Below are 21,939 nucleotides of genomic sequence, written 5' to 3'. Positions count from 1 at the left end.
CTTCTTGGATTTCACAGACGTGGCACGCCAGAGGTAGGGTGGAGGCCACAGTGTACTTTTGACTAGCTTTGTTCTGGGCAGTTGGAGCACCTGGATGACAGGGCATGCCTCAGCACACTGTGTATCCACATGTAATTTAGAGGCTGCCCGCATGAATAAGGAAAATTAACAGGCCCTGAATCCCTTATAATGAGATTCAGAGCCTCAGTCTTTCTGTTCTCCCCCTTCTCATAATGCATTGTGGACCTTAAGAGGAGAATATAGATTTCCAAACACGTTTAAAAGAGATTTCAACTCAAATGATAGATATTTAAAGCAAGTAATATCTAAGAAGAAGAGAGCAACCTGATCAATAATGGACATTTCCAAATCTGCTTCTGCCACTACTTTTGTAAAAGCACTTTCTTATATGTACCACTCCATCTATTTTGGCTATTAGTTAACAGGACCAAGTAACTTTTTCTACACAAAAAAATTGGTTTTTGAGATCTCTCTCCTAATATACAGGATTAGAAGGTATCAAAACAGTCTGGTTTCTATCAGAGTTATAAATCTTAGATTGCCTGCTAATGATGTACTTTTTTTTTTGTAGAAACTCCTAAGTGATACACTTTCACAAAACATGTATAAATCTTTTTGTATTTGACAGATTATGGCTACTCTTGAAGTCTGCAGCAGATGCTAACATGAATGCACTTCGGGTTTGGGGAGGAGGAGTATACGAGCAAGATGATTTTTACGATATTTGCGATGAACTAGGAATAATGGTAAAACAAAAATACAGACCACGTATTTGAAAATGGACAAGAACTAGCAAATTAAAGTCTACTCTAAATGAACAAAATAGGAGAATTAATGCTTAAGTTCTAGCCATCTTTCCAAAGGATGCATAGATTACCAGCCTGATAGATACATATGTGTGTACATAAATAATTTAAAAGATTTTTTTAAATATATATAAATAGCTCATTAGTGAGGCTGTCTGTTGAAACTGGAAGTGATATAGTAATATTTTGGAGTCTATATTAGAACCCCAACTTGTATTTTCTCTTCTAATTAAGGCTACAACTCTATGTTCCTCACTTTTCCCCACCACCCTTCCCAGCCCAGAACCTCAGTTTCCCATTTTCCCTTCCTTTTCTCTCTACTGTCTTTTTCCTGCACTCTTACATTTTCCAAAATCAGAGCTAGAGGCTTGTGCCTTTAGCTCTTTGTCTTCTATCTCTTCTCAGGCCAAAACCATCATCTATCTATATTGTACCTCTCCACAGTTCTACATTTCCTACTCTCTTGGGAAAGACTGAGAGGAAATAATGAACATCTGAGGGACTGGTACAAGTGATGTCACTTAATGCAGGATGTTGATGTTTGCACTGTGTTGATGAGCATGAAAGAAGAACTTCTGTGGATTATAGGCCTGGAGTAAGCAGCAACAGGGACTTGAAATAGTTGTGAAACAGATAGTGCGTGGGAGGGGGTTATTGACAAGCTCAACTAATATTTTTTGCACTGCAGCCAGACTCTGGGGCCTTTTGGCTGTGTTTAGTACTTACTTGTGTGAGAATAGCCCTACTGAAAAATCTGAGCACTTCAGTATATGCCCCAGGTTGAGAGCAAAGGCCTTGGAATCTGACCTCAGTGAGGATTTAAGTTTTGCACAATTTGACTTCTGTGCTTAAAGCTACCTCTCAGTAATCAAAACACCATGGAAGGTACTCATGTTTTTCCCTGCTGGGGAAATGAATTTTATTTCTTTAAAAAGTATTTTCTCTTTCACAAGGGTAGTCAAGATAAATATATATATTGTACTCAAACTTCTTAAGAAAAAAAAAGTTTCATTTGGTTGTACACCGAGCATGGAAGGCCTTATCTAAAGGACCATTTTTGAACAAGCTATAATTGAGTATAAATGTAGCTGTAAGGGGAACACCTATGGCAAACGTATATAATCCTAGATGAGTACCTTTGATTATATGAGCTTGGAGGCACATGTTAATAAGCTTTGATGAAATAGGGACTGGATGAGTGAAGGCTGAGATGCATCTGGTATTAAAATCCCAAGAAATGTTTATGGTCTTTATCTACAGCATATTAAAAAAAAAAAAAAAGGAAAACAGAATTGACACCTTGCTGCCTTCTCCTGGGTGTGCATGGCAAAAAAAAAAAAATAGTAGTTACATCTATTTTAGTCATCTGAATGAATGCCCTGCTTTTTTCAGGGCTTCTGAGCACTTGCAGTTCTTTCATTTTTGACACTGTGCATCTAAGTAGGCCACGTAGATCTGTGCCTGGGCAGTGCTCAATGCAAGATTTAGATCTTATTTAGCAGCCGGAATAGCAAGTAGATGCGGAAAATCAGACCCTTATTCTGGAGCGGAGCGGTGCTGGAGGCTTTTGGTTTTATTCCTTCTGATGGTCTTGCAAAGGCTTAAAAGAGCATTAGAGTCAAGCTGTGTTTAAGGAAAACCAGTAATAGCTCACCGAGGGAAGTAGTGAAAGAAAGAGTTTAATTTGGTACCGAGAGCTTTGACTCCACACAGTCACTGAAGGATTCTGAGTAGTTTTTCAGCAGTAGCTTTGTTTTTTCTTAGAGTGTGGGACTGTAACAATTATGGATGCATTACATACATACACCCTGCCTTCTTCCATATCTCCAGGTTTTCTGGGGTATGGTACACTGAAAAAGTCATGGAAAAGCATGTTGCCACTGCAAGGAAATCACGACTGTATGAGGAGCTGAGCTGGATCTCTTCATTATATATGTAGTATGGTGTGCAGAAAAGTGTAGTCCGTTGGGAAGGACTCCCTCCTTTAGGTTAATGCACTCCTTCAAGAGATTTTTCCATTAACATTTCAGATAGACAGTACAGAGTTAGGGCATTAAAAAAAAAAGAGGTAAAACAAGAAATCCTACCCATCCCTTTGGGCTTCTTCCTTTCCACTTTTTTGTAATCTCCTTCAAGGTACAAATGACAGAGTTCATTGTTGAATTGAAAGGCTTGCTGTTTTCTGCCAGGGTCTACTTGATCTTTCTTTGAAGAGAAAGAGAAGCATGCTGTTAAAGTTTGTTTCTGCCCCTCTTACTGAGTAAGATTTGCTCTTTTTAAGATCAGTTTGTGCATTTGGTGTGGAAGTGTTTTGTTAAGCAGTACACTTGAAGCATGCATGATACCTCATCAGAAGAATTACTCTCTTCTTTTAACAAGTAATGGGGTTTTAATGTTACATATGCAAAGCATTAAATACAAAATTGCTCTGTTTAGCTGGAGACTGCCCCGTATTAATGTTTGAGCAATGCATGGGTTCTACTTATTCCACAGAAACCTATTGAAGTACATCTTACTGAGAAATATTCTGCTGATCAGTGAAGGCTGTCAGGCTCTAGTTCCTAAGAGTAAATATTTTGTAACTCTTTATATTGAGAAAAAACACGGTACAGTATGCACATGCCGAATGCCATAGGGAATGCGATTGTTTTGGTGATGCTTTCCAAAACTAACGAATACAGCATTTCAGTTTAATTTTCTTTGATATAAATAACTTCTGTTTGAACAAAGTATTGTGTATCCAAATAAACATCTATTTTCTCAAGCATGGAAAATTATTTGCTAACAGATTTTTTTTTTATTTCCTATTTCTCATAGATTTGGCAGGATTTTATGTTTGCATGTGCGCTGTATCCAACTGACCAGAATTACTTGGAATCAGTAAGAGCAGAAGTTTCTCATCAGGTATTTTGTCCATGTGATTTATTTCGCATAACTTGGCTTTGTTTGAGTGTCTGCATAATTTAGTTTCCCAGAAATGCTCACTTGAAAGTATTTGTTAATTTAGGTAGCTGAAACAAAAGGTAATCTTGGTAAATCCTCTTTAACTTACTTGCGGGAGTAGTAGGTGAAGCAGAGGTCCAGGCCTTCCTCACGTGCAAACTGCTCTCTTCTCAAGGATATTAAAGAGCATCCACTGAGAGAGTGAGCTCTCACAGTAGTAACGTGCCTTAGCACAGAATTTACCCTTCACATGTGGCTGAGTAGAAGCGGTTGGAGCTACACGTGTGTGTATAATGAATGTGTGTCGGCATACTAAAAGTTTATGCAAGCATACAAAAGTTTAAGCCTGATCTGGAGCTGGGGGAATAGTGAAGTGTGGATAAAAACATGTGAGTGTAGACTCAGAATATGTAAAATATGCAAGTGGACTTGTAATTCAAGTAATAACAAAGTGATTTTTTTTATTACTTCTAAGAGTTGTATTTTGCTTAACCACTGAAACTGAATTGTATTTCAGGTAAGGCGGTTAAAATCCCATCCATCAATTATTCTGTGGAGTGGTAACAATGAAAATGAAGCAGCAATTGCAAGTGACTGGTTCTCCATACCACGTGCTGACAGAGAAGTCTATATCAAAGATTACGTGCTGCTGTATGTGAAGAACATCCGAGAAATAGTTCTTGCTGTAAGTAATCTCAAGAAACCAGGGGGGAATGTGGCTTGGCAAAAGATTTTAATGTTTGTAATTTAAGCATTTTTTTTTTTTTTAATTCTCTTTGGAAATGAAAAACAGCACATTATTGAGGGATTGTACTTTCCAAGCTTGTGTAAACAACTCTAAACTCAAGGGTCATCTACAAAACAAAACAAAAAAATGACTCTGTGATATGTTAAAGAAGACCTGAAAGTGTAGACAGTCTTGACTCTTTCCTATTTTATTTGCTCCACAAAATGCCTTCACTTGCAATGGACAAAAATCAGCTTGCCCATTAATTGATCTAGATGATGATCAATTTCCGTTATCCTGATTTTATTGAAGCATACTGTATGATGGATTTAACAACCCTAAGCTTTTCAACTGTAGTTGAAAAAATTCATGAAAATACTATTTGTCCAGTGTGCACTTCTAGTACTTGACTGAAGTGTTTGGCTTAAGTATGTTAAACAAAAGCTACACCAAACATTGTCCTTTCCATGCCATTTGGTCATTATATTGTTTTTTGTGATGTGTGGTTTTGTTTTGTTTTAAACAGGCTAATGATGTTTTACAGTATATGAAAGCAAAATAAAATGTTTGAGATAAGACTTAAACTGTGAGCGTGCAAACCAGAAATACCTGAAATCTGTGATGATGCCTACTGTGATTCGGCACTACTCAGCACAGTTCTTGTAGCTTTATTTCTTCCTTCTTGGAAGTATTGCAGTTCTTCATTACGTTGTAGAATCTACTTTTAACTAACTTTTTTTTTGCATATGCAGAGTGAAATTGATTTGAAAGTGCCAAATTGATGTTGCATATGTAAGGACTTATAAACAATGCTTGAACCCAAGTGATATTCTTAGCTCTCCTTTTGGCTAAGAGATGTGTAGAATGACAAAATATTGCAAGTGTTTTGTGTAGTTAGAAATTCCCTTTTCAATAAGAGAGCATGAGGTTTTGTTAACCTAAAAATGTTAGTGGCCTTTTTTTAACCCAGTTATCCCTTGTACAGCTTGATGTTACTGACTTCAGGGTATGATAATACTCCAGGTTGATGGTAACCTCTGTCATTTTGATGATGAGATGCATTTTATGTTTTGGGGCTCATGACCTGATGCTTCCTTTGCACTAAGGCAGGCAAACAGTATGTAGGTGATAGCAATGTTATTGCTTGTTAGAGGCTACTGGCATTGTCAGAGTAGCTGTACTCTGAGAACTCATAGTACCTTTCTACTGGAAAGACAGAGATACAGGGAAATAATAAAAACAAGGGATGGGTTTGAAAGAACCTGCTGAAAAGGATCCTGCTCTGAGAAGTTATGCATGCTGAGTGTTAGTTGCTTCTTAGAATCAAGGTGTCTATCAGGAATGTAGATGCCTGTATTTCAGGTAGTTTCTTTGCACTGAGTGGCCTGTACAGGTATACTGTGGTGTTTCAGTGGCTGGCTGAACAGTTTGGATGGCCAGTGCATGTTTCACAAAGTGAGGTGTTCTGGCTTGATACTGTTTGTCAGTTACAGTCCACTTGTGCATTGTCGCTGTCCAGCAGGGAGCGTTTTTTATTTTAAACACATAGATTAACTATCTTGAGTGCCAGGAAGAACCATACAGTGATGTAATTTCAGGTCCTGTATAATACAAACCAGCTGAGGAAACCCTTAACTACTAGCAGAACTGAACTGTATCACTTAAAGACTTTGGGGAACCTAGAATATCCTGTAATAAATTGTTTTAGTTAATTGTCAATTACTCATATTCAAAAAAAAAAAAAGCACCGGGGTGGTGAGGAGCAGGGCTACTCTTTCTTGAAATGAATTACATGTCTAAGTGCTGTGCTGCGTTAGAGCCAATTGCAGTATGTTGTGACTGGTAATTCAGGCCTCTGTCTTACCAGTAGAGGGATAAATGAATTATACCTGCAGAAGGATTCCTTCGGTACTTTGTAGGGTACTGAGGATAGTGATAGAAGATTTATTATAGCAAATCTGCTGAGGCTATAAATAAAGGCCACTCTGAATAATTTGAAATGTAACCCCTTATATAGTGTCATCTACCTTGACGTGCAGAGCCAGCCAAAATGACAATAACCTGCAATGCTACCATGCAGGCATTAGTAGCAGAATACCTTGGGTTTGTTGAGACTAAATACAGGTAACTGCTTAATAACAAAGGGAAAAGATCATGGCCTTGCTGCTGCAAAAACACTACAAAAGTAATGATTTTACATAAAGGAAAGAAGTTACGGTACTCAAATATTAATGTTCCTTGAGTTTATTTTTCATGAGACGCACTTTAAATAGGTTTCATTAAGAATTTAGAAGCATATAAAGATAGAAAATCTCTTGATGTGAGGAGAAAATTCTTTAGAACAGCAGAGCAAGCAATATCATGCCTAACTGTGTTCCAGGAACAGGAATAAGAAGCTAATTAAGCTAGTAAAGATGATGAATGTCAGGACACAAAAAAGAATGTTTCCTAGGTGGTGACTCAGAATTTTGGAAAAGGCATGTTCTTCCCCTGCATCCCCCTCCCTTTTCAAAATGCATTCTAGATATTTAGACGATAAAAGCCAATCACTTTAAGAGGGGTTGTGGGTTGTTGTTTTTCTTTTCTCTAATCCCAGGAAGATAAGAGTCGTCCTTTTGTTGCATCCAGTCCTACCAATGGCGTGGAGTCAGTTAAAGAAGGCTGGCTCTCCCAGAATCCTTATGATACCCATTATGGTGACACTCACTTTTACGACTACAGCAGTGACTGCTGGAACTGGACAGTGTATCCTAAAACTCGTTTTGCTTCAGAATATGGATTTCAATCCTGGCCATCCTTCAGTACACTGGAAAAGGTAAGGCTGGGCTTCCAAACTTTATTGTTCCCTCTGCCGTCATTTAGTGAGGGCAGTGGGTCTCGTCCCAACAAACTAGAGCATCACAACTGCTGCTGGATTGATACAGTGTTAGGTCTGGTAAGTGGCAGGTGGGATAGAAGTGTGTAGTGGTGAGGAGGAAGGGGATGAAACTGGACTTGGATCCCTCCTCAGTGGTTAGTATATTTGCCTTGATGTTGTAAGAGGAACCAGCTTTAATACAATCAGTTGTTTTATTAGAGTTGCTATTACAGGAACGCCAAAGAAAAGTCATATTTTTTTTCTAATTATCTGAGTTTTAAAAATATCTTTTCCTTTCTTAATGAGTAAGTGACACTTTTTTATGATCTCTTCAGATGGAGAAGCTTGTATTGATTGAAATGTTAAGGCACTGCTTGACCCTGGCTACTAGCTTAATTCCAGATTTACTTGTTTTATGGCTCTTCTTCCATTGGATGTGAACTATAAAAGATAAGCAATATTGTGACTTAGTAATAAAAAGTCAGGTGGCTGTGCCTGGTAGATGAGAGAATGTTAAAGACTATTAATTTTAATATCAATTCTATTTAATATATAGCTTAGTAATGATAGCCTGGCATCTGTTTTCAGTGGCTGTGTTGAAAGATTCTGTGTCAATTAGACACAGAAGAAACTCAACCAATGCTGAATTGTGCTGAACTCTAAAAAGTATTGATTTTTATTCTTTTTTACCTTTTTATTTACCTTTTATTTTTATTTACCTTTTATTCTTTTTTCAAGTTATTTGCTTATATGCAATACATAAAGAAAAAATTAAGAAGATTTGTTTTTGTCTCCTATTAAATCAAGGTACTGTGTATTCTATCTTATTTTTGTAGTTCAAGCAGAGATACATGATGCTGTTTGCCCATTTGTTCGGAGAGAGATATATATAATGTTGATACCTGTGCATGTGTCTAAAAGTTCAGAATGTTCCTTTCAGTTTGCTGGACAAAAAATATTGTCTGGGGCATAATCAGTACAATCATCCAAATTAATGACAATGAAAATTTTTCAATCTATCCAGCCTAAGATGAATGAATTTAAATAAAAGATTTTATAGAGATGGTAATTACAATGAAAGCTTAACAGTCGTAGCTGTGTGACCTATACTGCATTGTTGTTGTTCTTAGTTGGAAAAAAACCAAACCTGTTTCATGATCATTTGTTTCCAGAGGCAGATTGTTGTAGCAGGTTTTGAATGCGTATTATTAGAATTTATAGTCCTCCTAGCTTCTGATATTTATTAAACCTGGAAAGAATGCAGGTTCCTTCCTTCTAAGACACCAAACATGCCTAGATATATTTGACTAGAGTACATGCTTTCATCTTAATGTATGGTGTTTCTGATTTGATACAAACCCAAGGAAATCTTTTGGGGTCCCTCGGTCAAACTCAACCAAAGAACAAATAAACTTCATGTGTAGCCAGTAAGCTACACATTACTCTTGCAGGTTCAACAGCAGTGTCTGTTTTCATGTGTTTGTACGAAGAGTGTTAGCAAAAGGTGTTACTTACTCAAAATTTCTGCATGGCTGCAATACGGAAATGTATTACCAATGGTAAAGGTTTTGGATGACGTCAGCAGAGTGTAATAGAACACCTTTCCTGAATATCTTGTCAGTCATTAATTGCAAAATGTGAATTCAATGCATGTTTTCATTCAGGTATATTACTTTTGTGTTTTTAAAAGGTTTCCTCCTCTGAGGACTGGTCCTACACAAGCAATTTTTCTCTCCATCGACAGCACCATGAAAATGGCAATGACCAGATGCTTCAACAGACTGGATATCATTTCAAGCTTCCCCAGACCACAGATCCCATAAAAAAGTTCAAAGATACGATCTATCTCACTCAGGTAACAGTGATATCTTCAATATAAGGAGCTGTTTGTACTTGTTCCTGTAGATACTGTCAGTGGCTGAAACTGGACCATGGCAGGGGGGTTGGAACTGGGTGATCTTTAAGGTCCCTTCCAACCCGAACCATTCCGTGATTCTTTGATTTTGTGCTGTTACACAATGTTCAGTCACGCAGAAACATTCTGCATTGAACCATTGGAGAGTCCAGTTTAATTTGGAACTAGCTTGTCTCTCCAACAAATGAGAGACTGCAATTTTCATGACAGAAGGGCTGGGATACTTCATGGGGAATTTCCCAGAAATGAGCTCAGTCAGGAGAAAGCCTGGCTGCATGTGCTACTTTGTTCCCTGTCCTCAGGAGGGCACATGCAGGGATGTGTTGGACTTTTCTTGGAACACAATTCTTCCTGGGGCTACTCTGTTTTATTCCCTGTTGTAGACAGGGTATGTTTTGCTTTTCATGTGGCCCCAGTAAGCTTATTATTTCCAATTTTGCCAGAAGAAATACATTAGCTTTCGAAACAAAATTATTTGTAGAGAATGCAGTTGTCTGTGAATGCGACCATTGGTAGCTTTTGTTTTGTTATGAACTCTAATATTTATGTTTTAGAGAATCTACTTCGTTTTTTTCATAAGTAGGTTATATGTTGGTCTTCATCTGAAGTAAGCTTGCCTCATGCTTCTTCTTTCTTTGTGATTTTTATGTGACTAATAAATAACGTTAAGTAACTTTTCAATGTTGCTAAGCAAGATTAAAGTGCTATTAGTTTTTTGTTGTGTTCCAAGAATTTCAGAAACACTCTTGCTGGGAATAACTGCACATTCACTATGTTTTTGATGTTTGAGAGCTGCTGTCAGCAAGTTTTATATAAAAACAAAACAGCTGGGGAACTTTAAGCACTGATGACAGGAGAACAAGGATAGATGATGCTGTGAAATTGAAAACAGGGGTAAACTTGCACTGTGAGGTCTTGACTCAGAACGCTATGAGAGCTTCTGCAGGGTTAAGTCTGTTGAGGCCTCATTAACAGGCTAAACAATTTAAGAATACCAGAATGATGATAGCAAAACAGATAAGGAGAGTAAACTTGGCTCTAATTGTTAACTTAGAAGCGTTCTTTTCTTCTTTAGGAAAGCTCAAAGGTACTTTTTCTCTTCATTTTGAGACTTCCTTTAGTACCTCCTCGGACTAGTAACATTCTTTGTGAAGAAAATAACAGGTTATTTGGCTTCTGTCGAGAAGGTCGCCAATGCAAAATTACAGAAGATGTTTTATTAAAGATGAAGTGGGGAGGCAGGACAGAAGTGGAAGTGCAAGTGAGAAGAGGTTGCTCTTTGGGTGCAGAATGTTGAATGTATACTGGAACCGTGTATTGCGTGTGTTTGAAGTTATGTGCCGTTGCTGCGACGCCTGTTTTATAAGTCAATATATACACATATGCTTTGAAAGTAAAGCACACTAAAAATAACTATTTTTAAAATGTATTTCTTGACCAAGGTGATGCAGGCTCAGTGTATAAAGACAGAAACTGAATTCTATCGTTTTAGTCAAAGTGAAATAATTGGCGGAGAAGGTCACACAATGGGTGCTCTGTATTGGCAACTCAATGACATCTGGCAAGCACCTTCGTGGGCTTCCTTGGGTAAGTTTTGCAACAGTCTGATGAAATGCACCGTCAGTCTTTGTTTTGCTCAACTGGAAATGTCAGGATAAGAAGGAAGGCTCTGCGCTCTCTCTCTGGTGACTTTGCACAATTTAAGCATGTGTCTGTCCATCGTTGAGAAATGCTTTCCAGAAAAGTGTTTTACGCAGGATCATCCTAATAGTCTGTGGAAGAGGGTAATGAAAAAAGCAATTATTTTCCTACGGAAGTTTTGCTCTTTAGGTTCAGATTTGGCAGCCAGCAACTCATAACAATGTTTTCGAAAGGTTTGGTGTAGAGAAGTTAAAATTATATTTAATTCTTAATTCCTGAAAATATGTTTGTCATTTAAGTGGTATTCTGATTTCTCCAAAGAAAATAAGGAGATGATTGAAGAAGGATAAAGCTGCCTACTAGGAAGCAGCAATGGTTAAGAATGAGAGCACAACCCCATTTTCCAGAGAAATTTTGTATTTATTTTTTGCAAAAATTCTTTTAAAATTGGAAATTTCTAAGAAATTTTATTTCCAGAAGGGCCTAGAAATCCCTGATTATAGTAGTTGGCTCAGCTATACTGGTGCATGTGAGCACCTAGCCACCCTGAATGAGAATGGACAGAAAGACAGCTAGTGAGATAAGATAAGGAGCACCTATGCATAAAATAATGACTTCCATAATAATCCGAACAAATTTGGTGATACTGTGTCCCCTGAGGTAAAACGATCAAAACAACTCCCTTCAGTGGCAGTAGCATGTTGTCCAAAACCTATGGAACTGTGATCCTGTTCGAAGCAGGGTGGGATTTATGATCTGATGGTGTCCTTAGCTGTCTCATAAGTGGGATGAAGTTATCTTCTCAATGCACAATTTGATTTTCACCAGAACTTTGTATGATGCCTCTCACCCAGCATAGCTTCTGAGAAACTCTTTATAGGCAAGATGACTAGCTGAGATTTGGTGTCTAACTTAGTGTCAGGTGAGGTGAATCACTCTTTGTGGCTAAATTATTTTGCTAATATGCTATTTAGCTAAACTGCACGTGATATCTCCTTTTATTCTTTTTATATATGTTATTTTCAGAGCACCAAAATGGAGGAAGCAGATATATGAAGAAAGAACTTGCTTAGGCAATAAGAAATAGGAGAGGAATGTGTGGTATGAAGGAAGTGGCTGTGTTTCATGTTTTGTACACTTTAACTCTTAGTGACTTCCAGATAGTGTTAAGTTCTGGATCTTTCCTTATTACAAAATGCCATTTGGTCTTGTTTTAGAAACTTAGCTTGCCCTACCCTACCTGTCTTCCTTTTTAGTTCTCTGAGAGTCATTTGTCCTTCTCTCATTTTTTCTCCATTTATCCAAGCAAAACAGCGGGCACCAAGAAAGGAAAACAAAGTAGTAGAAGTAACAGGCTATTTTATTTAAACATTAAGACAGTGGTCCAGCTATAATGGTCATGTTCCTGGACTTTCTGTTCTCGTACTTGTAGTCCAAGTATCCCAATGTTTATTTTTATGATTCTAGCAGTTACCGATGATCTTGGGCTTTCAGTGCCTCAGAAGAAAAAGATACTTGGAAAAATGCCTCTTTGTAAAGACAGGTGTATTGATAGATGAAGTGATTGTGAAGACCATAAATGTCTTTTTAAGTACAGTGCTGATGTCATTGTAGAAAATACATCAAATACTTGAATTATTCATATGTTGTTGAAGTTAGTTTGCAGAAAAGAAGCTGAGCAGAGATGCAGCTGTCCCTTTGTTTCATTCTGTTCCCTCAGTGGAATGAGGAAAGGTTTAATATTCATTTAATTAGGCACTGTGGTAGAGGGATTTTTGAAATGCTAATGGCTGAAATTATGCAAAACTTCAGGGAAATTAGTTCTACTTGCACTTCAAAAACATGGTTCTGCGTCTTGTTAGATGGCACAGTAGTATCACCAAAGCTGTTCTTATTTAAATCTGTTACTTCACAGGGACCCATGGAGGGGCTTGCATAATTTCCTGTACCAAGCGGAAGTGTTTCCTCATGAAATGGGGAGGGAAAATGATAGCAAATACATCTCACTAACTTATCTTTAAAATGTTAGCTTGGAATTGAATGAAAAGACAGCACAGTACTTCTGCCTTCGGTTCAGAACGAAACATGTTTCACCACAACTGGGATTTTGATTGTTAGCAGCTGGTTATGAAGCCAGTTGTGTTTTAGCATCCATGTAGTGTGTTTTGGGAAGTGCTGCGATGCACGTGGCAATTTATCACCCTCCCACACAACGTCACCTCGAGGTGCCAAACTGGTTGTCATGAGATTCCCTGGAAGAGATAACTAGCTTTTATTGCAGGTTCAATATTCAAACCCCCGGTGAGCTGAAACCACAGGATATTATGGAGAATAATAGATTTGAATTCATGAGGCTGATGTGAGGAAAGAGCTAGCAGCATGTTTCTCAGGTTGCATTTAATGATTTCAAGTGATTAATTTAAAATCCATACCAGGGAGAAGAACAGTTTGTTCTCACTCCTGCTATGAGTGTAAAAGGCTTCGGGGAACAGCCAGAAAAGAGCGTACTAGGGTCTCTTTTCAAACCTAATTTTAGTTTCCTGTTATGAAGTTTGTTATTACAAAGAATACAGACCCCATCTTACTATCAGGAAAAAAATGGGGAACTTGGATTTCTTCAATAATTTGTTTAAATATGTGGGGAGGAGGAAACCACCTCAGGTCTGTTTCAAATAACTTTGGACTGTTGCTTTTGGGTATGCTGGCCTGTTACAGGAAAGTTTAAACCCAGAAATATCTCATGATAACTACTTGATCTCCACATTTCTTGCATCCATTTTAGGGGTGGGGAGAGTATTTTATGTGCAAATTGCCTAGTTTTTAAATCAAGAAATATGACTGATCTTAAGGAAATGAAGGCAACAGATGAGCTGAAAAATATGACTTTTGTAATCAGTGAACTTCAGTCCTCTGTGCTGACTGAAATTACTTTGACAATTATGTTACCAAGATCCTGTTGCTGGAAAAGTTATCTTTGGAAGTCCCTTCCTGTGTGAAACTGCTCCAGCAGTTGAACTTTGTTCTTCAAAGGGGCTGCAGGCTTTTGGGGAAGGGGAATGCCAACCTTAAAAAGCTGATTTCAGGTAAACAGACTAGCGATGTTGTAAACATCCCAGAACAATAGCTGTAGTAGTTGAACCCTAGAATGAGTTTTGAAATGGTAAAAACTTTTAAGTGTGCGGTTTGTTTGCTCTTGTTTGTTTCCTGAGTTCCTTGTTTGGTTGTTTTTTCTGTGTGAAAGTATGTTGCCAAGTTTACTCTGAATGGTTTCCTCCACTGGGCAAGTTTCTTGAGGATCTCTGTATTTGCTGCGGAGGTAGAAAAGCTGTCTTTCCTTCCAGCAGCTGTTGTAATGTGATTATGGAAACCAGTCAGAAACGAAGGCACAGGGAAAACTGAGGGTAGGACCCATTAAAAGAGAAATGGGACTCCACACTACTCTTAGTGACAGAAACTGCTCTACTTCAATTGCGTTGTTCACCTTAGTATTTAAGACAGTAAAAGACTAGATTTTCATCATGTAAATAAAGCTGAGAAAAAAATTCGAGTCGGCAGGCACTGGAACCTCAGCCCATATTGGGTGTCCTGTCTGCAGTCATGGTGGGCTCTGTCTGAGGCCTGCAGCGAGCAGCATCTATTGCCCTGACGACTCAAATTCCTGACAGTCCTGTGGCAGTCCTGAGGGCTTCAGAAAGTTCAGCCTCTCCCAAAGCCTGAGCTTGGGCACAGTGCTTGTTTCTCATACAAGGACTGTTGCTTATAGTTTTTAGATCGGATACAGCCCCACGGTTTGGCATGTTTCAGAGAAGCCATCCCCAGTCCAAATTTCTCATCTTCTCAAATTTTGTGGCCCTGAAAAATAACTGGTTAGCACTCCCTTGTTTTTGGAGTTGTTGTCCTTTAGACCACCAGTGCTTTGTACCAGAAGTTGTCCTTGGAGTGCAACAGCATGGCTTTGTTCGTGTGCTGAACAGCACCAACGTGCGATGTTCATCAGTTTAGCAAACTGTTTTGAAGAAACTCTGCAGCCTCTCCTGAAGTATTCTTTCCGACTTCATCTCTTCAGTTTGCTTCAGTACAGTTAGCTTGAATGCCAGTGTTGTTTTGTTGGCAGCAGTCTGATCTTGTAGCCCAGTTCAATTTTGTACGGGTTGTCCAGGCAGACACAAGCTTTTCTTGTCTGTTCACCCATCTGGCTGTTTGTTAGTGAGCTTGCTTAAAACAAGGTGATGTGCAGGGTGCTGAGCTGGAGCTAATGTGCTTTGTTCTCCATAAAGTTCATTCATGTCTGTGTGCAGTGCAGGCTGAGCATGTTCAGGTCTGCCTGTTGAAAGCCACAAACACACCCTTTAAAGACCTGCATCACTCTGGATATGAAGTCCTTAATTATGAAGTGTTTGAAAGTGCAGAGAGCTCTGTACAAGCACCAAAACAGCAAGGTAATTGGTTCCAACAAAAGCGCGTTACTGGAAATCTTTTTTCAGCATCCCTGAACTCTAAACCTGTTGTGTAAAACAAAGAGCCAGAAACAAAACTGAAGCTGGTATCTAAGTTTTCTTTCCTTGTGAGGTTGTGCAGCTGGCTTGCTGCTTCTTTTTAGTGCTGTTTCAATGACGAGATAACGGCCAAGCAGAGGGTGAAAAGGCTGACAGTGGGTGCTAAGTGCAAAATGAAAAGAGAAAGGAATGGAAATGGTTCCTCTTTCAAAATGTCTGTATGGAAGTGTGGTATCTGGCAAAATTGCCTTTTTTTTTTTTTTTTTGAAGAGGAGACAAGGTTTCCTGCTTTTCCAGCTTGTTATTGACAGACTATCAGGTATTAAAAATAATGAGGTACTGTTTCCCATTAAATAAGCAGAGCAAACTGTTTGGCATGTCTGCAACATGTGCTTAACTAAATCCCATACAGTAAGCATTGTCTCTAGACTTCAGTAAATTAATTTTGCCTAACTTAGAGCTGCCCTTGTTTGAGAACTTGGGCTTCATTGCTCCTGATGTTCTAAGGAAGAACTGAAAGAAAACTGTTGAAAGGGGGAGAGAGATTAGTCAGACTATTGTCCCTTTCTTTACAGTGGTGGGAGTTGGTGGCAGTGCCACCAATGCCTTTGTGTTTGTCCAGATGCTCTAACTGCTTGTTCGCCATGTAGTACGCTGCGTCAGTTCTGTTAACGTCACTTGTGTTGAAGGCTTCCTTAAATTGGATAACAGAATATCAGTGATAGGGCTGAAACTTAAAAAATGTGACTTTTTGGTGAAGACGAAAAAAAGCTTGGAAGAGTATCAAATTCCTTCCAGAGGAGAGCCTTGTCTGGAAGGAAACAAGATTAACTTCAGTTGTTCTCTGCACCTGGTAGAGGTGAAAAAGGGTGGTGATGACATGGTGTTGCTATAGCAGAACTTGAGAGCACAGGAAGGGATACTGTGCCAAGGCAGTGTTGGATTCATCTGAGTCTTTCTGGTCTTTTTCTATCCCTTTCCAGAGTATGGTGGTAAGTGGAAACTGCTCCATTATTTTGCCCAGCACTTCTTTGCCCCACTGCTGCCTGTGGCCTATGAAGACAAAGGTGTGTTGTACATCTACGGTGTCTCAGATCTTCACATGGACTACAAGCTGACTCTGAAGGTAAGGGACACTCCTCCAACTGCCCTTGTGTCCCTCCCTGTAGAACGTCAGCTACTGAATGAACAAAACTGAAATGAGCACATCTTCATATAGACAAACTTCAGTAAATCCATTCCCAAACACAATGGGATGCAATTCATGTCTGTAATATTCTTAGGGGCAATATCGCACTTTGTTGTTACAGTACTGTGCACTGTTTCACAGAACAAGGAACTAAGTGCCTGTAGGTACAGGCCTGAAGCTAACTATTCTGTTGCAATCTTGTAGGGATTTATGGTTAAAAAAACAGTCTGTAAAATGGTACCTCATTACTTAATCTGTTCCTTGGGTGTTAGAACTAGATTGATGAGCTGAAGTAGGGGAAAAAAGGTTCACACCTTCACTTGACAGCACTTAAACTACACTGCTTTGGGAAAATAACTATTTTTTTTTTGCATGCGTGAAATATCAAGAAAACATCTAGGTATACTTTAACTGCAAGGTCACCTATGCAATGTCACCATTTTACAGTTGATGCCTTTACTGTGTTTTCCAACACTGCTATAGAAAGTGGTAGGTTTTATTAGATAGTATTTGGGCTGCTGAGTTGTCTTGTAGAACACAGTCTTTCTTTTCAGTTTCCTAAGTTTTATTGCTGTTAATTATATGAAAACCAGACTCCAAGTAAAAGTAGTCACCATTATGCATTGCAAGATACAGTTCCTGACATAAAGAGCTTCCCGTGTGAAAAAGCTGAGAAGGATAGAAAAAGAGCCCTAGAGATAAGGAGTGACTCACTAGTCAGTTCAGAACTAATATTCTGAGTATGTCTGTTCCTCTTTCACTGCTCTGTCTGGTAGGTTTTGGTGAATTTTCAGATTTATAAGTTTAGTAGGTTTTGTTTGTTTTCAATAAAAATTAAAAAAAAAAAATCAGCTCATATTTCTGTTCTGGAGAGGTTTTTGGCAACAGACAGCCTCCAATATGGAAAATGGTTGACATTCTGGATTGTCAGTTTTTAAATTAGGATTGCAATTAATGGAATTGTTTATTTCTGATCTGAGTTATTGTCACAGACTTAAATTAACATTTTCTGATAAAATCAGAGAAGCATTGGCAATAGGCTAGTTCCAGTGAATATTGCATTTAGCACTTCAAGAGAATTTAGAATGTCAAACTTTTGAGTCAAACTTTGGAGTCAAGATGTGTTTCTTACTGCAGAACTGTGTTAAGGTCCAAAACCAACCTAAAATATTTAAAGAGAGAATTTTGTCATTCTCATTAAGTGCCTGTCTTCCAAATTATGCATTTTGAAATGTAAGGGTGTATTCATAATGCATGTGTGATCTCTGGGAATGTATATTTTACTGTCTTAATAAAACTTCTGAAGTCCCTTTTAAGATGATGCAGCCTGCTTCTGTTTAACAGTGATTGTGCAGAAGCCCTAGATTACCCAGTTGGGTTACATCAAATAACACTGAGCAATTTCAAGAAAATCCTTTGTTTCACTTTTTTAATCAGGTAGAGGAGGAAAAAGAGCCAAGTAATTCCATTTTCCAGCACGCCCTTGAGAGGAACTGTCAATGCCCTCCTCTCAAGGAGCCTGGAGAAAACAAAAAGCCTTGCAGATCAGAAAGAGTAGCAGATCCAGGTTGTTTGAAACAGACTTGCAGTTAGGTTTATATAATGATCTAATTATTATTCAGTATTGATTGTTTAAATCTTTGTGAAGTTTCTTTGTATTACAGTTGAAAATTGGCTGGTACTGTCAGGAGAACATCTCTTCCTATGAGTGATGGGAAACCTAGGGTGCTGGGTTGTTTTCACAGATGTAATTTCTCTTCTGCTAAGCTTTGTGCTCTCTCAAGTACTCTTTGTGCCTGATAGGTCACTGTGCACTCGTGGAGTTCTCTGGAGCCAGTATGCACCCTTGCCAAAGACGCCGTGACTGTTAAAGCACAAAGTGCTGTCCCCATCTACAAGGAGTCCGTGAACGACTTGCTGGAAAGATGCAGAAATTGCACGAGGAAAAGCTGTGTTTTTACTTTTTATCTTGTGGGAGAAGGTGGGCTCCGGAGTCCCACAAATCATCACTTCCTTTCATCCCTGAAGGATGCTGTCGGATTGGAAAAGGCACGACTTAGTGTAAGCGTCAGTCATGCTAAATTGCAGCATTTGGTTCTGCTAATCTCAGTATTTTGAGTTGCTTGCCTGCTGTGTATTCAGTGCCTGCTTTCACTCAGTGTTCTGTCTCTTTAGCTGTGGCAAGTTTAGATTCCATGTAGAGGAGTTCTAAATCGTGCTGTTTTTTTTCCCTCTGTGCCATGATATGCATATCCGAATAACACTTTTTTAATGTATGAAGTTTTTTTTTTTGTTTTTTTTTAAATAATGAAGTCTCCCGTTCATTTGTTTTCACTCTGTCGCCTTACTGCTGCAGCATTGCTCCCTTCATTCTTTTTGTCTCTAGGTAGCAAATACCATTATATCAAGTGCTTTTGCTTTGCAAACAGTAGTGTAGGTCAGTACTAGGTGATGTGGAGTACATTATTGTCAACGGTATTTCTTCCTGAAGTGCTCAGACTCTGAGATCAGTGTACCATTGCTAACATGCAATATTGCATGCTCATTTCCTTCTTCTGCAAATCCCTGCCCTCCAGCGAAGGGGTTCTGATTTGCATAATAGCGATTATTTCATAATATCTGTGAAGTGTGGCAGTCCTCTGAACAGGCACAAAAAGCACCAAAGGGTTGTGTAACATTCACTTATTCCATTTGCTGCTTTTCCTTAGATTTCTTCCATTTCTTGCAGCCATGCTTTATATACATATGTGCAAGCATGCTCTGTGTATGTGTACAGACACATTTGGTTAAGCTTCACTTTTTGTTTGTAAATCTTACTGCAAAATTCTTAATCAGCAGAGTGTCCGGATGGCGACCTGTGCGTTCTCACATGAGGTTTCCAAACTGCAGCTTTGCTTTTTAGAGCTAAACTAAACAAGGGGGGAATAGAGGTCTTTAATCTCTTTAAATCTGGACCAGCATAATTGATTTACAAAAAGAAAATGGGCTAGATTTTCCCCTCTTATCTCTTTCATGGCAGCATGGCCTGCCTCCTCAGTATACAAAGGAAAGAAATCAGCCTGTTTTTTATTTTTTTTCAGCTGGTGGCACAATCTGGAGTCTGAGTCATGCAGGGTTTTTTGTGGATGACATCACCAATAATAAAAGCTCTGCAACTGGAGCACCGTTGGGAGATTTCTCTCCTTTTTCCCATGGCTGTGTTGTCTCTGCAGTAGTAACTAATAAGGATAGCTAGCAAGGATAAATGCAGAGTAGTTATTTTAAGAACATATGCAGCTGTGATTTAAAAAAATAATTCTGTTTCCTGAGAAGCTGGCACTTCTATACATAGTTACTAACAATCTAACTAGACTTTCAGATATATTCCTCATCCAAGTGCTACTTTTCACAGCATTGCTTTAGTGTTTCTTCAGAAAGCACAAAATGCAAAGCACGTGTGTTTTTTTTTTCTTAAAAGTTAATAGTATTGTTTTTCTTTCAAGCAGGATGTGTTTTCTGCACTTGTTTGCTTTCTACATGTAGTCACAGAGTATTTGAAAATGATGTAGCATAATGTTTAATGATGGGGAATGGAGACTGCTCCTTGAAAATGCATCCTGGTTGTGCTTCTAAACCTCAGAGAGATTAACTACTCATAGAACTTAATATAAAGCATTAAACCTTGTCCTGGTATTTTACAACATAGCTGCCTTCTAAACGCAGCATAGTTTTCACTGCCCTGTTCCATTAAGATGAGGTGACTGCCTTTGTTACTGTGACTTTTATCATCTTTTGCATCTATGTGCTTCTGTTACTGATATAATCAGAAAGACCAACTACTTTAGAGTGTGAATTTATAGGTTATGGGTGAAGTACGTTGGCAAAAGGGCAAACCTCTATCACCGCGGTAAGTATAGGATACAAGTACTAGGTACAAATCAGATTACCTTTTATTTGGTTATTTTCAAAAGAAAACAGTGAAGTGATAACAGCTCATGGCATTTTTCCACAATCTGTAGTATTCTGTAGGAAGGCTATAACCAATGTTTGCAGGTTTTGCATGATTCTTATATATTAAACCTGTTGGCTTGACCTGTTGTTCCAGAATATATTTTAATAAGAGAAGTCGAAGAGAAAAATAATTTTGATAAACTTTTGTTTTTTTTGCAGTCTGTTTTACTGACATATAGCCCTTTCCCACTTTGGGAGTAATTGGTTGTTCTTACTTAATGTGTGTGTGTGTGTGTGTGTATATATATAAATATATACATATTTCATTTTTTCTTTCTTCCAGGCTGCTGTATCCCAACAAGATGACATTTATGTATTTGATCTCCAGACCACTGCAATTGCTCCTTTTGTGACTCTGGATGTAGGGAGTATAAAAGGCAGATTTAGTGACAACGGTTTCCTCATGATTGAAAAGAAGAAAGCGGTTGTGTTTTATCCTTGGGAGCCTACCAGTGCTGAAGAGCTAGAAAAGTCGCTCACCTTGACATCTCTGATGGACGTTGCCTGAGGATTTCTTTCTAGTGTGAAAGAAAGAAGTGAAACAGGAGGAGGAAAAACTGAGAAGAATTTGACTCAAGTAGAAGTGATGTATGAGACGAGTTGACTGGAGAATATAATGTCTGTTTCTGTCATGTGTGAATTTTAACTGTTGGTTCAATGTAAACCAGCAACAAAACTTGATTATAATATATGTATGATGCATTGAAAGTAAGGCTTTCTCAGGTAACTGGAAAAATATGTCCCACATAAAATGGGTGGGGTCAGCTGATGCAAGACAGCTAGCTTGAGTCCTCCAATTCCCTTGAGAGGAATCATTAGGTTGTGAATATCTCATAAGTAAGAGGCAGGACAAATACGTACGTCCACACCCTGTTTGTAAAAACCCTTATTTTTTTCCAGTTTCAGTATACTCAGAAGTGAATTTCATGGTAGGATAACCACAAGGTATCCTGGGGGTAAGGAGGAAGGACAGGGAGTGAAGCTGAGACCACCTCCACCGGCATACGAAAGGAGTTGGATGATGCCTTTTTGCCTTTTTTCACCCTTTTCCCCCTTGATTCATCCCTGCTAGTCCTGTCCCTTCGGATCTATGGCAGTCACTCGGGGCAGGTGTTCTGCCTGCCTCCTGCAAGGTAGGCGTCCAGCTAGGCCTGGCATCTGGGCTGCCTGGTCAGACATCAGCAGGATCTGTTCCCGCTTTCCAAAGGGGAATCAAATATAAGGCTTGTTTTCTTCTCTCTTCTCATGCAACATTGACCAATAACCTTGAGAGCTCTGCATCTTGCTTTGTCTGTGACTGCAGCTGTCAGGGAAGAGACTCTGCTGTTGTGTGGGATCCTGGATAATGTGGCGT

General features: G+C 38.7%; 1 protein-coding gene across 1 annotated transcript in view; it reads left to right on the top strand.

The window, feature by feature from the left end:
• MANBA (mannosidase beta) overlaps positions 1-21,293 on the top strand; it is a 45,503-nt gene extending 24,210 nt beyond the window's left edge. The window contains exons 9-17 of the mRNA XM_013195756.3: positions 650-767; positions 3,645-3,731; positions 4,288-4,455; positions 7,094-7,312; positions 9,045-9,209; positions 10,712-10,856; positions 16,390-16,532; positions 18,399-18,656; positions 20,869-21,293. Coding sequence (XP_013051210.3) covers positions 650-767; positions 3,645-3,731; positions 4,288-4,455; positions 7,094-7,312; positions 9,045-9,209; positions 10,712-10,856; positions 16,390-16,532; positions 18,399-18,656; positions 20,869-21,093 — 1,528 coding nt within the window. The 3' untranslated portion in view covers positions 21,094-21,293. The remainder of the gene's footprint in view (positions 1-649; positions 768-3,644; positions 3,732-4,287; positions 4,456-7,093; positions 7,313-9,044; positions 9,210-10,711; positions 10,857-16,389; positions 16,533-18,398; positions 18,657-20,868) is intronic.
• Positions 21,294-21,939: the final 646 nt, after the last annotated feature.

Source organism: Anser cygnoides, chromosome 4, assembly GCF_040182565.1.
Source record: "Anser cygnoides isolate HZ-2024a breed goose chromosome 4, Taihu_goose_T2T_genome, whole genome shotgun sequence".
NCBI lineage: Eukaryota > Metazoa > Chordata > Aves > Anseriformes > Anatidae > Anser > Anser cygnoides.
The sequence above is the reverse complement of the archived record's forward strand: the minus strand, read 5'-3'. Positions and strand labels throughout refer to the sequence as shown.